Here is a 16,268-nt window from a genome sequence, read left to right as displayed (position 1 = left end):
GAAAACTAAAGAAATAAGAAGAAAAGTTTAGCGTTCGCGATTTGATACAAACCAGCGGGATCGCGGAATTAAGTACTCGCGTAATATAAGGAATTTACAGTACATGTATATGATTCATTTTGAAAAATAAATTGTGCTCTTTTTTTGTTGTAGTGCATGTTTCTTATGTTTAATTGTTTACAATTTCTATTCACTAACCATATTTGAGTGTTAAGCTTCGAATTACATGAATAAGCAAGATACAGAGCTTTGCTCACAATTCTCTGTTTGTACACAGATCTGAGGTCAATTTTGTTTGTTTCCATCTTAAATTCTGAATAGGAAATACCAAGTTAAGAATCTTAAGCTAATTGTAATAAACTCATGTGAACAAAATTTGACACAAACCTAGAAGAATTGTGAGGTCTGTATCTTGCTACGACTGACACTGAAATTTGGGTTGATCATTAGAAATGTCTCGCCAAACCGTTAAATACTTGTACAAAAAAATTAAACGATGATATGCTGCATCTACTCCCTGGTGCCCCCTTTTTATACAATGAATAATATGAAATCTACATCAATTTTGATAGTTTTTCAGACACGATAAATAAAAACGACACCGTTGAAACAGTTTGCATAGTTCTGACACAATTCTGTTACGGGGATAAAGGCATTATAGCTATTCCTAAGAAAATATTACAGCGGAAAATTATCCTGGTTTGTAGTCATTTGTTATTTTTGAATAAAGATGAAAATAATGGGTGGGCCTTAGTAAAATAGAGTGATATGCCTGTCGATAACATGTCAATTGACAACATTTTTCATTCAAGTGTATTTATCAATCAAGTTTGAGTGAGGTTATAAAAGTAACACGAGTTTACGCCAGGTAAACAACAGTCGTTTAGTTATAATTGGGAAGGCAAATTAAATACCATAATTATTTGAATATTTTTTGTTTGAGAAATTTAGTGCATTGAGGTACAATTTCCTTCTTCACATCTATAGGAACTTTTTTAATAAAATACAATAACTATTATAATATATATATTTTTAAAAATACAATAACTAGTAAGTAGTTGAGGTAGAAAATGTACCTATATGCTCTCATATATTTTGATCGCTTTATAAAGTGGTGGGGGGGGGGGGGGGGGTGGGCAAAACGAAAATATAGGGAATTGGAATTTAAGTTAACAGTGTACCCCTACCAAATGATCTTGCGTAGGATTTTCTTATTCTCGGTATAAATAGTAGTATTCCATAAAGGTACAATGTCAAATTTCACTTCCTGTTGCTGAGAAGATATGTTGGTTATGTTAATATTAAATTTTTTTCTCTTTGCTAAACACGTGCTGCAAATAATTTTTTCAAAAAATAAAAAAGTGTAAAATTCCAATACTGTACAATATTTATTTTTTGTTATTCTACACAGGGGCCATATGGCACAATATCTTTTGAACACCCATTTTAAGTCATTGTTGCTCAGGTGAGCGATGTGGCCCAAAGGGCCTCTTGTTTATCTCCCTTTGATTATGAAAGAGGGCGTGGCCCTTGACTTTAACAAACTTGAATTCCCTTCACCAAAGTGCCAAGTTAGGTAGAAATCAGCTTAGTGGTTCTGTTGAAAAATTCGAAAATGTAAAAAGTAATCAGAAAAGCTCAGTAGAAGATTTTTAAAGATTAACGCTATATAATACCGGGTATTCCTATGTAAAAAATTGACCCCCCCCCCCCCCCCCCCCCATCGTGGCCCCACCCTACCCTTGGAGTCATGATTTTCACGAGTTTGAATTAACTCTACCTGAGGATGCTTCCGTACAAGTTTTAAGATTTTCTGGGCAAATGGTTCTTGAGAAGATTTTTGAAAAATTTATGAAAATTTTCAATAATTCCTAATTACATGTATCTCCCCTTGTGAAAGGGTGTGGTACTTAATTTTCACAACTTTGAATCCCCTTTACCTAAGGATGCTTTGTGCCAAGTTTGGTTGAAATTGGCCTGTGGTTCTGGAGAAGATGTTGAAAATGTGAAAAGTTTACAGACAGACGGACGACAGACAAAATGTGATCACAAAGATCACTTGAGCTTTCAGCTTAGATGAGGTGAAAAAGGTAAAATGTTCCAGGCCAGTTTATACATATATTTAAAATTTGTAAAAATGTACAAAAATAAAAAAAAAGTTGATACTGCATGTCATTGAGTAGCTGCAATAATGTAGCCCTCTTCGATTTTTAGCTTAATACCGAGATGAAGTCAGGGGGAGCTTCTACTATACCCTCGGCGTCGGAACCGGTTTAACATTTTTGTTGCAGGTCCTGTATTTAAGTTACTACTTGTTTTATCTTCACCAAACTTGCATGGATGATGCACCTGGACTTGAAAGACTTGGATGCTGAATCTGGGCCATGAATTTCAGATGCTGGAGGAGGTTAAGGTTTTTGGAGCAGGTTAAAGTTTTTGGCGCAGGTGCCCTTTGATAGCAATTTCAAATTTACTACTGGTACTAACTTCACCAAACTTGAATGGATAGTGCGTGTTATGATACTGATGCATCAGACAGGCTTGAATGCTGAATCTGAGTCATAGATTTCTGATGCTGGAGGAGGTAAAGGTTTTTAGAGGTGGTTTAAGTTTTTAGAGCAGGTGCTCTGATGATTTATTGTAGTTATAATTACTGGTCCTAACTTCACCAAACTTGCTTGGATGCTACGTCTTATGATACTGATGCACCTGACAGGCTCGAATGCTGATTCTGAGTCATAGGTTTTGGATGTTCGATGAGGTTTATTTTTTAGAATGGGGGGTCAATCAGTTTAACTTCGGGCTCGATATTTCATATATTGAAAACCAGGTTATAGACAGGGGACCAGTCTAGGTCTTTAGAATTCTTTGCTAGAAAATATTACAGCGGGAAAAAGTTGTTCTTCAATATAGATGAAAATAATGGGTGGGCTTTAGTAAAATAAGAGTGATATACCTGTCAATACATCGATTATAATAGGTCTTTAACATATCTCGTGACAACATTTTTCATTCGAGTGTATTGATCGATCAAGTGAGTAAGGTTATAAAACGTCACACAAGTTCACGCCAGGTAAACAACAATCGTTTATTGACGGGGAAGAGCAATGACATTTTTAATAATTTAATTTTAGCGCATTGGGGTACATTTTTCTCCTTTCACATATAGGAATTTTAAAAAATCATACGATACAACATCATACTATAGAATACAATATCATAATTATGTGTTACAATATTGTGATGTATTATGTGATAGATATAGGATCTCTCATGATTTGCGATGGTAAATGATTTTTATCCAACTCGTTGTGTGTTTTCTATCCCCGAGCCTTGGCGAGGGGATAGAAAACACATAACGAGTTGGATAAAAATCATATACCATCGCAAATCATGAGATATTCTTTTTATCACATGTTTTAGCAAGTATTTTATTAATCCCAACTTTTTCTGTAAAAATTGTGATTGTGAGCCGCACAACACATTATTTACAACACGTCAACAACGTTATGCATGGAAAAAAAGTTCCTTGAAGTTTAACAGACATTCATTTTCTAACATTTTTTTATGAATTTTCAAATTTATATCTCAACACCCCTCAACTGAATTAATTATTTACTTTTTCATTCTACGTCAATCAACCGTCTAAACCTACGTAATGATTAACTATGACGTCGCGTGGCGTAAGAACACACAGTGGAATATCAAAATTTTTATCCCATGAGTGATATCCACCGTATATTGGGATAAACATGTGATAATAATAGAATCATTCATTATTACGAGTGTGGGATAGTGAAATTCCACCGAGGGGACAAGATTCACTGTCTATGACGAGGCTTTGCCGAGTCCTAGACCGTGAATCTTGGCCCCGAGGTGGAATTTCACTATCCCACACGAGTATATAATGAATGATTATTTTTCTCGCATTATATTAGCTTAAAAAATGATGTTTGACAACTTTCTGTTATGACGTTCAATAGATTACTTTCGGTTTATCCCTCCGCGTGCTTCAAATAGTGCAAGTTAAATGAAAGCATACGACAGTTTTTTTCAATTAAAATATGAAAAATTGTAATTAATTATGCAACACAATTACTTAATGGATAATCTCAATGCACTATTTTGCATTTCCCTACAGCAGACAACGTTTGTTTACGTTTTAAAACAGCGTAGTAATACACAGTGTAAGACAGAAAAATCTCACACTGCTGTCTCACACCGGACAAACCGATCTCACACCGGTGATAATGCGAGAAGATGTTGTATCATATAGCCACTATATTGTATTTTATATAAGAATTCTGATATTGTATGATGTGATTAAATACAATAATGTATAACATGATACAATATCATATCATATGTAACAATATCATATTCCATCATTATTTATTACAGTATTATATTATATTAAATGATATATATTGTAAGTTTCATAGGATGCAATGTCATATTCTATAATTATTATTGTATTGATAAATATTGTATCTTTAGTTATAATACTCCATGAAAGGAACATATGATTATCATACAATTTTTTAACATATGATAAACGAATTTGTGTCAAAACAGTATCCATGTATATCTAAGATCATAAAATATGATTTTCATATATAGTAATATGATAAAGGTGGTCTCAAAAAGGTGATGCCTCATAAAGTTGGTGCCTCGTCTTGGTGAGTTTGTAATCTGTGATTACCTATGTTTTATATCTGATGTTCACAGGAGAGGGCTAGAATTCTATAGTATCTCCGTAAAAAGTGATTTTTAAAAATTCAGGTTGAACAAATTAACCGTATATAAATCAAAACCAGATAAAACACATCAGCATGTGTACAAGTCGTCATTTATAGCAGCCATGACAGTTCTCGTGTGATTTTATGGGATTTACACTTGGAGTTTTGATGGACTTGATAATGTGGATGTCAGTGTAAATAAGCGATCTTACCTTGTTCTATCACTGAAACATCATTTAAGGAAATGGTTTATAATAGAAAATTCATATTTACCGCGTTAATTATGTTTAAAATAGGGGAATTGAATTCTCATTGGCTGTCCCAAAATAAAACCGAGCAAGGTCAGTAAACATGGCGGACAAATTCAACTTGCGTTGTTGACATACACGAAAAAATAACCGATATATGGACTAAACCTGATATTTTTGGATTAATTTACGCCATACACAAGTACAATATTTGAGTTCAGGTAAGAAATATAAATGTTATTGTCATTTATGTACGATTTGAGCCGAAATCGTTCTGGGAGTGAATCCCTCCCGCATTTGCACCATTACGGAGATCCTATGGAGTTGTAGCCCTCCCCCCCCCAAAAAAAAAAATCGGGAGAGGGCTACATTATTGCAGCTAGTCATTGAGATGAAGGGGGGGGGGGGGGGGGGGGAGTCTCTGCATGTATTAAATAATTTGCTATGTCATTTCAATAGTGCATAACAAACAAAACTTAAACTGATTGCATTAACTCTGTTTTACCACAGGAGAACACATGACAGAGTATGAGCTAGCAGAGTACCTTACAACTCTACTTGGGTTCAATGGAGAGGGTGGCAGCAGTGAGCTCCAAGAGTTTGATTCCTCTACTGCCGGGGACATCATTGATCAAAACCTCCCTGTCAACGTCACAGAGGAAATGTTTGCAAATGAAATATTAGGCTTTTCAATGTACAAGGATGTCATGGCCACATCACAGCTGACTTCATAAATGCAGTGAAAGTGTTTTAAATATCAAGATTCGTCGAGGCTTTTGGTTTTAAGACATTCATTCCAAAAAAGGAATCAGAATTCACAATGATGACTGTGATATTGTGTCTATTTGTGTTTAAAGAGACATGGTCACGATTTTGGTAAAAAAAAATTCTGATCTTAATGTTTTCAATGCGTTAGCAAGGCAACCAAAATTTGGGTGTCATTCGTCGACTTATTAACGAATTACAGAGCTTACAATTCTTTGCTATGTAAACAAAGCTTTTGTTTACATTTTGAATGTTGAAGTGAAAATGCCAGCTTTTATTTTTAATACATAAAATGAATGTATTAAACGTGAGAACCTCTTTATTTATGCTTAAAATGAATAACAAGATAGACAAATCAGCTTGAAAAAGATATTTTACAAGTATATTGAAATTATGTGAACAAAAACATGGCACGAGTTTTGTTTACATGACGAAGAATTGTGAGCCATGTATCTTGCTTATAACTCTTCAACTGACTCTCAAAGAGGTATAGAGCACTTAATATACGATTTTGCCTAAAATATAGCACTTTTGCAAACATCAGACATTTTCAATTTTATACAATATTTAGTTAACAAATATTCAAAGGAATGCACATTACACAATTATCATGCTTTAAGAGTCTTAATTATCAGAGATGTATAGTAAAATAGTTAGTATGCGATGAAAAATGGAATATTTGACTATTTGAACCTCTTCAAACCAAAGAAATCAAATTAAAACTAGAACTGTTTTTGTTTTCAATAAAAAGTAAGGGCTTTTCGACAGCCCCAATTTCCCTTCTTTTATTTGAAATGTCAAAAAATTTATCTCTAATCTTTTTCCAAAATTTCTGGACGCCTCGGTATAACCATGCAGTTGCTTAGGTAGGAATGTATAAATAGTTCTATGTCAAAAGAAAGATAACTCCAGAACTTTACAAGTAGCTACACTTTTAATTTCCAGAAGAATATTTTCAAAAAATCATTTTAAAGTAAGTATTCATTCCTCGGACCCACAACTTGGTATGCCTACAGCATTTATGCTGTATATTCTTACAGCAAAGCGAGATAACTCTTCCAAAAAATAATTTTGAAATTTAAACAAGTTATGATCTTTAGGCCTTTCAAACCCCCATAAGGAGTCAAAAAGTGGCCCCTCGGACCATAATTTTTAAATTGCACTCTTTATTCTGAACAATTCACTGAAAAGATTTTTAAAATCTGAAGAGAAAAAAGTGACAGCTAAAGGGCTGTTTTGCACGTTGGCCCCTAATTTTTTCGAATTGTCCACCCAAAAACTTTTCCGGTCTGCGAATTTTGTGTATCATTATACATCTGCAATATTGTAACATTTACTTGAAACTTTTTGAGAAAACGAACGACGCGTGATTTTAGTTTAACACTGAAACTCCCATAGAAAATATTTCATAGGCTCATAAAATCGGAAGTACTCAATATTTTTTATTAAAACTTGGAATATATGTTAAATAGTTCTATATAAACAATAATTAGGCGTCTTTTAAAATTACTGAGGTTTTTTGAATTTTTTTCACCCCCCCCTTTTCTCAAGTTTGAGTCCTAATATCTCAAAAACGGTAAGATATAGAGAAATGCAAACGCTTATGATTTTGTACATCTAGACAAGATGCATCTTATTCTTAAATTTGAATGCTCCAACTCAAAAAACAATAAAGATATTGTGTTTTAATAAATTTTTAGTATTACCTCTGTCAAAACCGTAAGCGGAAGTCCAAAACCTTACATACGCGTGTTATATAAAAGTGCTATAAGACTGTTGCATACTTGTTTTAATATGTCTTTCCGTTTTCATAAAATCGCTGACGAAACTTTGTCGAGAATAAGAATAATAATAAACAGAAGAATAACAATAGTTCTTTTCGACCGAAAGTCGAAAAGCCCTAATTATGTTTTACAGGTATTGTAGTACATGTTTACATTGAATTAATTTTAGTTTAACGTGGTCTTGGTACTGAAAATTAGAGTATTTCAATTAGTGACCTTTCTAATACAATCTTGTATTATATAGCCATATATATTTAAGACACCCATTGAACGTGTTAGATGCGTGGTCTAGTGGTAACGCGGAGGTCCTTTTGATTTTGTGGTCGCTGGATTGATTCAACCAGGTAGTAACTATTTTTTCAGTTAATTGATAAGCATGATTTTTTTTTTATTTGTTTAATTCTATCTGAGTATAGGCACACCCAATATAAACAGATCTCTTTATTAACACTATATTATATGGGTTCTACATACAGCTGTACACTTGGATTCAAATTGCATTTTGCTGGAAGTTATCACGCTTCAGAATACCAACTGACATTCATATATTCACTTGTCGATGCAGGTTTCCCGAGTTTATGACAAATCAGTTGTAACAGACTCTATTATAAAAGCAGTAAAAATGTTTCGAAAATCATATTGCGACGGATACCTGAAGCAATATTTAGTAACAGGTACTTTCCGTCCAGACAACGGGGGTTGGCGAAATAATGGGAAAAGGCGCTATACATCTTTCATTTGATAATTAGAAATGCATTCCTAAAGTTTTGTAAATAAAAAATAAAAATAGATTTTGACCAAAATCGTGACCATGCCCCTATAAGTTCTTGTTGAATGATATTTGAATAAACATTTAAAACAATGGAAGGGTAGTAATTTTCATATCTTCCTATAATTCATTTGAAACCTTGTTCTTCAGAAATACAAAAAATAACATATTTTCTTTTTAAAATTTATTAATTTTGCATTCTGCATGAAAAAACAAAAACAAAAACAAGAGGCCCATGGGCCACATCGCTCACCTCAGCAACACTAGCCATAATAAAATCAACTTTAAGAAGTCATATCCAAAAATATTGGGACAAAGAATGAGTAAAATTGATCCTGTTTCAAAATCTTTCCAAAAATTTCTACAGATGTTTTTATATTGGGCACCTTTTGTAACTAGATAATTTCATAGTTATATCATATATTGACCATTGCCATTCTCAAAATGATCTTAGACAACTTTTCATATAAATATAAACCTATATCAAATTTTGAACCCCTTGTGTGGCCCAAGAATTATCCAGGTCCACAGTCTACACAAATGTCAATATGATAAATTCATTTCTTATGTAAAAATTCGCCCCCCCCCCATTATAGTCTCATCCTTTCCAAAAAGAAGATATTTCTCTATACATTTCTAAGTAAGAATTTGCCCCCCCCCCCCCCCCCATTGGTGGGCCAACCTTAACCCAAAGGATCATGACTTGAACAAACTAGAATATACACTACTTGAGGGTGCTTCCACACAATTGCATGTTACAGCTTTTTCTGTCAAGTTGGTTCTAGAGAAGAACATTTTTAAAAGTTTTTTCTCTATAAACATGTATTCTTATATAAAAATCACCCCTCCTCCATTGTAGCACCACTGTACCCCGGGGATTATGATTTTAAACAACTGGACTCTAAACTACCTGAGGATGCTTCCAAACAAATGACAGCTTTTCTGGCCAATTGGTTCTTGAGAAGAAGATTTTTAAAGAATTTTCTCTATATATTCCTATGTAAAAATTCGATCCCCATTTGTGGCCCCACCGTACCCCCGTGGATCATGATTTAAACAATCTAGAATCTACACTATCTGAGGATGCTTCCACACAAGTTACAGTTTTTTGGCCAAATGGTTTTTGAGAAGATTTTTTAAACATACCAACAAATTGTTAATAATTCTTTATTACCTCCCTTTGAGAGAGAGTGTCGCCCTTTGAATCCCCTTCACCTAAGGAGCCTTGTGCCAGGTTTGGTTGAAATTGGCCCAGTGGTTCTGGAGAAGAAGTCGAAAATGTAAAAAGTTTACAGACGGATGGACAGACAGACGGACAGACAGACGCCAGACAAAAAGTATTAGAAAAGCTCACTTGAGCTTTTAGCTCAGATGAGTTAAAAACCAACTGTTCAAACTCCAATTTTTCCAAGCAACCCCATTTCAAATTTTCTGTCACTCAAATTTTTCCATCTCTCTTTTTTTAATCCAATGTCCAGCACAGATTTAATTTGTCGCTAGGTAATCCCGTAATTCCCTTTGGTGGATTAAAATTGGCAGGTGCATGCTTTACTTTCTTTTTTGTTTCTTTTCCATAAAGCTGAAAAAAATAAACATCAAAATAAGACTATTTTTGCATACAGTATGTACTCGTAACAATATCAATTTTAATAATATCAAGAGGCCCACAGACTCTAAAAGTCACCCGAGTACCATAGACCAACAGCAATAAGTTACTAAAGTGACCCAAAAAATTAAACTATATGGCCATATTTACCCTCCCCCCTTTAAGAAGTCTTAACCCTTTTCCCATGGCCTGTGAATATCACTATTTAAGAAGAGGACATTATGGACACAATAACCATGGATTCAGTTACTAAGTAAACTTGCAAAACTTTGAAAGTACATCTGACTAAGGGGCCATAAATTTACAATTTTTGTTTTATTATTTCTTTTTTTCCTCCATTTTCATAATCACATATGATTTCATAAACAATATAATACATAAGGCTTTTTTCGCATTCTTACTTTCACACTCTTTTCTCTCCCTTTCACAATACATTCTCTTCAAAGCGAACAAAAAGGAAGAAAAATATATATAAATAAATCGATCAGTTGTTTACCATGTTTAAAATAACAATAAAATATGTTTTTCCAATTTTCCCAGATTTTATAAAATTTTGTAATCTCACATGATTTGATAGCTTTTTATTTTTCAACTTGATATTTGAATAATAGATGATGTAACATCCCAACAAAGCCAGGTTTTTTGTTTTGCTTTGAACAATTAAAAACTAGAACTGTCCTAATGGGACTAATACCCCCGCAAGGATAATTTCAAGGACAAATAATTGAATTGAATAATAAAGGTTTGGAATACATACAACAACAAAAAAATTCTACAATTGTAAAAAAAATTAGTTAACAAAGAAAAATTGAAATCAAAATTGTCAGAATTTCACTGTAGATACATATCTATAACAGTAATACATTTATAAATGTATGTATCTGATGATATATTTTTTTAAATTTAATTTTTTAAAGAAAAACCAACAAAATGACAATAACCCCTCCCTTTGCAGTAAATGGAGATACTGGTAGCCAAGCAATGCTCTTTTGTTGATAAAACTTTCAATATCTTTCTAATAAGAGTCTTGACAGATGCAATTAGTTGTTTCAAATTTTCCTCACTTTCTCCTATGGTACAATGGAACTCCATATCAGAAAATTGATCCCATAGGACTATGATTTTCTTTGATGAGCTTGTTAAATTTAATAAACTCCCAAAACATTACCATTATTACCATACTACATACTATGTAAAAATATGTAAAAAAGGAAATTTAATTTAATTTAAAATTGCCAAAACACTTCAATCATACATCAGTAAATTTGAATTTCATTTAAATTAATGCCAAATAGGGTCACTTCATCAATTTACTTGACTAATAAATTTAAACAACTTCTAAAATAGTTTAACTTCTTTATTAATAATGATAATATTTATTTCCTTATAATGATAGAAACTTTTGGTTTACATGAAACAGTTTTAAAATGGCCCCAAAACCATCACCCATTTTACAGATTATCAATTTCCCCTAAACACATGCTCCATCTGAACCATGGCTCAGATAATGGCTCCCTTGGGACAAATGAATTCAGCCACACTTGTCTTTGATGTTCTTATTAGCTCCTAAAAATTTATCATTGACAAACAAAAACTTTGCATTGTCAGTTGATAGAATACTTAAAAAAAATAAATGTTTTTATTAATTAAGACATAAAGACAAAAAACCTCCATCTGGATGTATTTATATAAATATATTTTAGAGTGTTTTAATACTATTCATTCATTAATAAGATTTGTAAGGATTACCTCCCTTTTTTTCAACATTAGTGTACAATATATAGAATAAGGAAAATGAAAACTGTCATAAAATCATTAAATCTTGCAGGTGCACATCTTCAGATGGTGTTCAACATATGTACAAATTTTCAAACTGTTCCATGCAGTAATAAAAAATTCTATAGGGGGGACAAAGTTGCGTCTACAGACAGACAGACAGACGAACAGGGTGAAACCAATATACCCCCCTAAACTTCGTTTGCGGGGGTATAATTAATTGCTTGGAGGACACGCTATTGGAGGAAGTCAACGCTATTTGAAGTTTTTCTATAAATATACATACGAAGATTATTCCATATAGGTAGTATTTCTGAACATGTCATAAATGCATGCTGAATTGTTTCCACATTTTCCATACAAAAAGAACAGATATCATATGAAATAACATTATTCTTTTTCAAATAATAATTTGTTGGAAGAATTCTGTATTGTAGCCACTGTATTGAAGTATCAGTAGTTGTCTTAAAACAAACTTTAAAAAAACTTAAATAAAATTTCACTTTGTCAATCTTTGAATTCCATACAAATTCATAGAAAAAAATACTTTAAAAAGATACATGTAAATGATCTTTATCAGGGTTTGGGAGAGAAATAAAAAGATGGTTAAGCATTGGATAAAGTAATGTTTTAGCAACAGTGACTCGACCAATGGGAGTGAGTATTCTCCTGTTCCACAGTTGTATCATGGGTTTAATTTTGGGTATTTGGATATCATAAATTAGGTTAACTATTTTTTCCAAATCGACAGAAAATTCTATTCCCAGTACACTAAATGCTGTACATCCCCACAATAGTTTCCATCTTGTATGGTGTCAGATATACTTGCTTCGAATCCAAACAATTTTTGTTTTTTGAGCGGTTGAACTTTAGTCTGAGAAGTAGAAAAAAATCTACAGTGTCAAGTGCAGCAAAAAGTGATTTTGGTGAACCATCAAGCACTAAAGTTGTGTCATCCGCATATTGGGATATCTTATGTTCCTTACCATTAACCACAATATCTTTCATACTTGAATTTTGTTTTACTAGAATAGCTAAAATTTCTGCACATAGAATAAATAAATATGGAGCAATAGGATCTACTTGTCTACATCCTCTATATATATCAAACTGTTCTGAAAGGAAACCACACTGCAAGATTGATGCTTTGATCTGTGTATTTAAATTTTTTATCCATGTAATCATATTTTCCCCAAAACCCAAATATTCTAAACCTTTATGAATAAATCTCCAAAATATGGAATCAAAAGCTTTCTCTAAATCCAAAAGCAAAACTAAACCAGGTATAATTTTTGTTTTAGTAAAAGACAATAGATCGTAAACAAATCTGGTATTTTCTCCTATGTAACGACCTTTTGTGAAACCAGACTGAGTTTCTGATATCAAATAATTTTAAACAGATTTAATTCTATAACTGAGACATCCTGATATTAATTTGTATAGTACATTCAACAAGGTAATTAGATGCCAGTTTTTCAGAAATTGTCTGGGTTTGTCCCCTTTTGGTAGACATGTAATAATTCATAGCCTTTGTGATATAGGTCTTTTTTTTTTAGCTCACCTGAGCTGAAAGCTCAAAGTTCAAAATGTAAAAAAGTTTACAGACGGACAGACAGACGGACGACGGACAAAATGTGATCAGAATAGCTCACTTGAGCTTTCAGCGCAGGTGAGCTAAAAACTATACTTTCTGTCACATTTATTTCTAGAACTCATTTTATCCACCAATTAATGATGATAAACTTTAAAATCAATAAACAACTTGATTTTATATTTGACTACAATACCTAGATGAAAGGGTCAAATAAAACCATGGTAAAAATTTAAATGACAATAACATTCGCAGGGGTTTATATACCCCAAAGGCAGTTGAGAAGCGATCAAAACTAATATGGCGACCAAATGCTTTCTTTCTCTCTCTCTCCAGGGTTTGACATTAAGTTTTTGAATTACTAGACCAGTCGGGCTACCTCAGCAATTTTTCACTAGCCCTGACCAATTTTGACAAAAATAAACTAAAAGCAATGACAAACATAAAATATTGAATACCCATTTCTGTTTAGTTGTATTGGTTTATCTTTACCAATAATGAATCATTCAAACACTATTTAAGATTTAATTTTATTCAAACTGTACTAATAATTTAATGATACAAGTATTCAATGGTTGGGACCAACAAAACTTTAGGGAGACTTCCCTTACTTCTCCTTAACAGAGAAACATGGAGAAGTTTGAGAAATCGGGGAGACTTTCATAACTTGACAATGGCATAACAATAATGATGATATTCACAGATTTAAACTTTAATAATTTAAATTAGATAAGAAACAAGTCATTATGATTAAAAAATAAAACAAATTCTAAAAATTGAAAAAAAAATTATCAAGTTTATTTAGTTTAAATTAATTGATGTATTCATACATTTTATAGATAAAATGTGTTGTAATTGTTTTAACTAAAATGACAAATAAAATCAGCCTCTGTTTTTAGTGTATTCTGGTGGCATTAGCCCAACCCAACCATTATGTTGGGGATTATATTTTTTTTAAAAAGATATTATAACTGTAAACAAAGGGTTTATGATTATTTTAGTATAAATTTGGCAGTGTTATTAGGTAATTACAAGTTACCAACAAATTCACTGTTATACAGAATCAACACTAGCCTTAAAGTAATAAACATCGTCTTGTACAGCGTGTGGTTGCATCACCCGTATTTATAACACCTAAAGATAAAACAGACTAGATTAATTAATCACAAGAGGCATAAACTGAGTTTGTGAAGACGTCTTTAGAATTAAATAATTATCATTTTATTGCCCTTAGGGTTAATTTACACGATTATATGAACTCCCTGTACAGGGCGGCTTGGACTTTTCGTCCGGAGGAAATTCCGGCGAAGTTATCGATCAAAAAGTGAGCATTTCCCCCACTTCATCCTCTAGGTTAGTCCTTGGGTTGTACTTAAATTACGGTTTGCAGAATTTATGCCTGTTAGGAAAAAGTGCTTTTACTTCTATTGATAGTAATATTACAGAAAAAGTATCGATGTGCACACTTTTTTTTTCACACGACCAGTCGGGCTAGTACACAGACATTTAACCCGACTGGACCTATCGTTTACTAGACAATGTCGGTCGGACGTGCCTTAGTGTCAAACCCTGCTCTCTCAGTACATTTAAAATTCTTACATCACTGTATGACGTTTCAAGAAGAATCCCTAGTGAAATATCATTCTTGACCAAAGGTTGGTCAATTCTCTTGGCCTTCTTTGCCACATCAGGATGGAAATGACACTGCAGTGTCTACAATGGAAAAGTAGAGAGTACATTTGTATATAAGGATTATAATATTCAAGCTTGGACTCAATATCAAGTTCTCTTGACTTGAACATTTTCAAATAAATATGAAAGGATTGGATAATTTATAAAATGTTATATTATCTTCACTAAACAAACATTTGTATTTACTATGTACATGTACAATATATATCTTAAAGCTGAATACCACTCACTGCTATCCCTATAAAGCAGCAGGCTTTTTACTAATTCAAAGTATTTCACCTCTGTAAACAAATATTTTATTTTGCCGTAGCATACGGTTACAATTCAATTTCAAATCTTTTGCACTTTTTTTAAGCCATCAGATAATTAATATCAAAAAGGCAGGTCAGTGCATTATTTCACAAGAAACATGGAAACGAGGCTCAAGGGGCCACATTGCTTACCTAAGCAACAATAGCCATACCTCTGAGCACATCAAATTCATGGTATCAAATACAAATTATCTTGACAATTAAAAGAGTATATCTTGTTTAAAAAGATATTCAAATTTTTATGCACATATTCCTATGCTAAACACTAAACTCCTATTGAGGTTTGAGTTCTTTGAGAAGAGGATTTTAAAAGATTTTTTTCTATTTGTTTCAATGTAAAAATTCAACCCTTCCCAAAAATGTAGCCCTTTCCTACCCCCGGATCATGATTTGAACAAACTCGAGTTTCCACTATCTAAGGATGACACCTCCAGTGGTAAGGTGATACTCTAGTTACAGACCCTGAAACGTACTACTACACCACACGCTCGCTAAATGGTTCACATGAAACGCTGGACGGTTTACACGAAACGCTGAACAGTTTACAAGAAACGATTCTCGCACGAAACGATTTGCTTGCTTTTCAGACGCTTTTATCCTAATCGATTTTTGTTTTCTTCGGGTCCTTTTGGATTTTTCCTCTAACTCTGTTAGTAAGAATTAATTATAAGAAAACACGAAATAATAGAACTACTGATATTAGAAACATATATGTACATAAGTATTGAACTGATTAATTAAATTAAATTGATACTTATATTCACAGCAAAAAAAAATCATTCACAGAATTAACAAAAAATACTACTTAATACATGTATATTTATTGCTTAAAAGAAATATCCATGATTCATATTAATGCCGTAAATAATAAAAAAAATCCAAGAAAAGGTAACAGTAACTAAATAATCAATACCAAAGATAAAATTCATATGATTACAAACTGAAATCGGTTTTTCAGTAGTCGGCGGGATTTGTTTTTTCTTCTCA

The 16,268-nt window shown here is 32.7% G+C and overlaps 2 protein-coding genes across 3 annotated transcripts in view; one reads left to right on the top strand and one right to left on the bottom strand.

The window, feature by feature from the left end:
- Positions 1–8,403, top strand: part of LOC128187904 (cilia- and flagella-associated protein 251-like) — an 87,801-nt gene extending 79,398 nt beyond the window's left edge. The window contains exon 22 of the mRNA XM_052858586.1: positions 5,498–8,403. Within this exon, the coding sequence (XP_052714546.1) occupies positions 5,498–5,721 (224 nt within the window). The 3' untranslated portion in view covers positions 5,722–8,403. The remainder of the gene's footprint in view (positions 1–5,497) is intronic.
- Positions 8,404–8,474: 71 nt separating this feature from the next.
- LOC128187906 (nucleolar complex protein 4 homolog A-like) overlaps positions 8,475–16,268 on the bottom strand; it is a 108,482-nt gene continuing 100,688 nt past the window's right edge. For both annotated transcript variants that reach the window (XM_052858591.1, XM_052858592.1), the window contains 2 exons: positions 14,878–14,991; positions 8,475–9,884 (listed from right to left, as the gene is read on the bottom strand). In XM_052858591.1, the coding sequence (XP_052714551.1) occupies positions 9,768–9,884; positions 14,878–14,991 (231 nt within the window). In that variant the 3' untranslated portion in view covers positions 8,475–9,767. The remainder of the gene's footprint in view (positions 9,885–14,877; positions 14,992–16,268) is intronic.

Source organism: Crassostrea angulata, chromosome 6, assembly GCF_025612915.1.
Source record: "Crassostrea angulata isolate pt1a10 chromosome 6, ASM2561291v2, whole genome shotgun sequence".
NCBI classification, from domain to species: Eukaryota; Metazoa; Mollusca; class Bivalvia; order Ostreida; family Ostreidae; genus Magallana; species Magallana angulata.
Note: the sequence above shows the minus strand (reverse complement) of the source record. Positions and strands in the feature narration are given on the sequence as shown.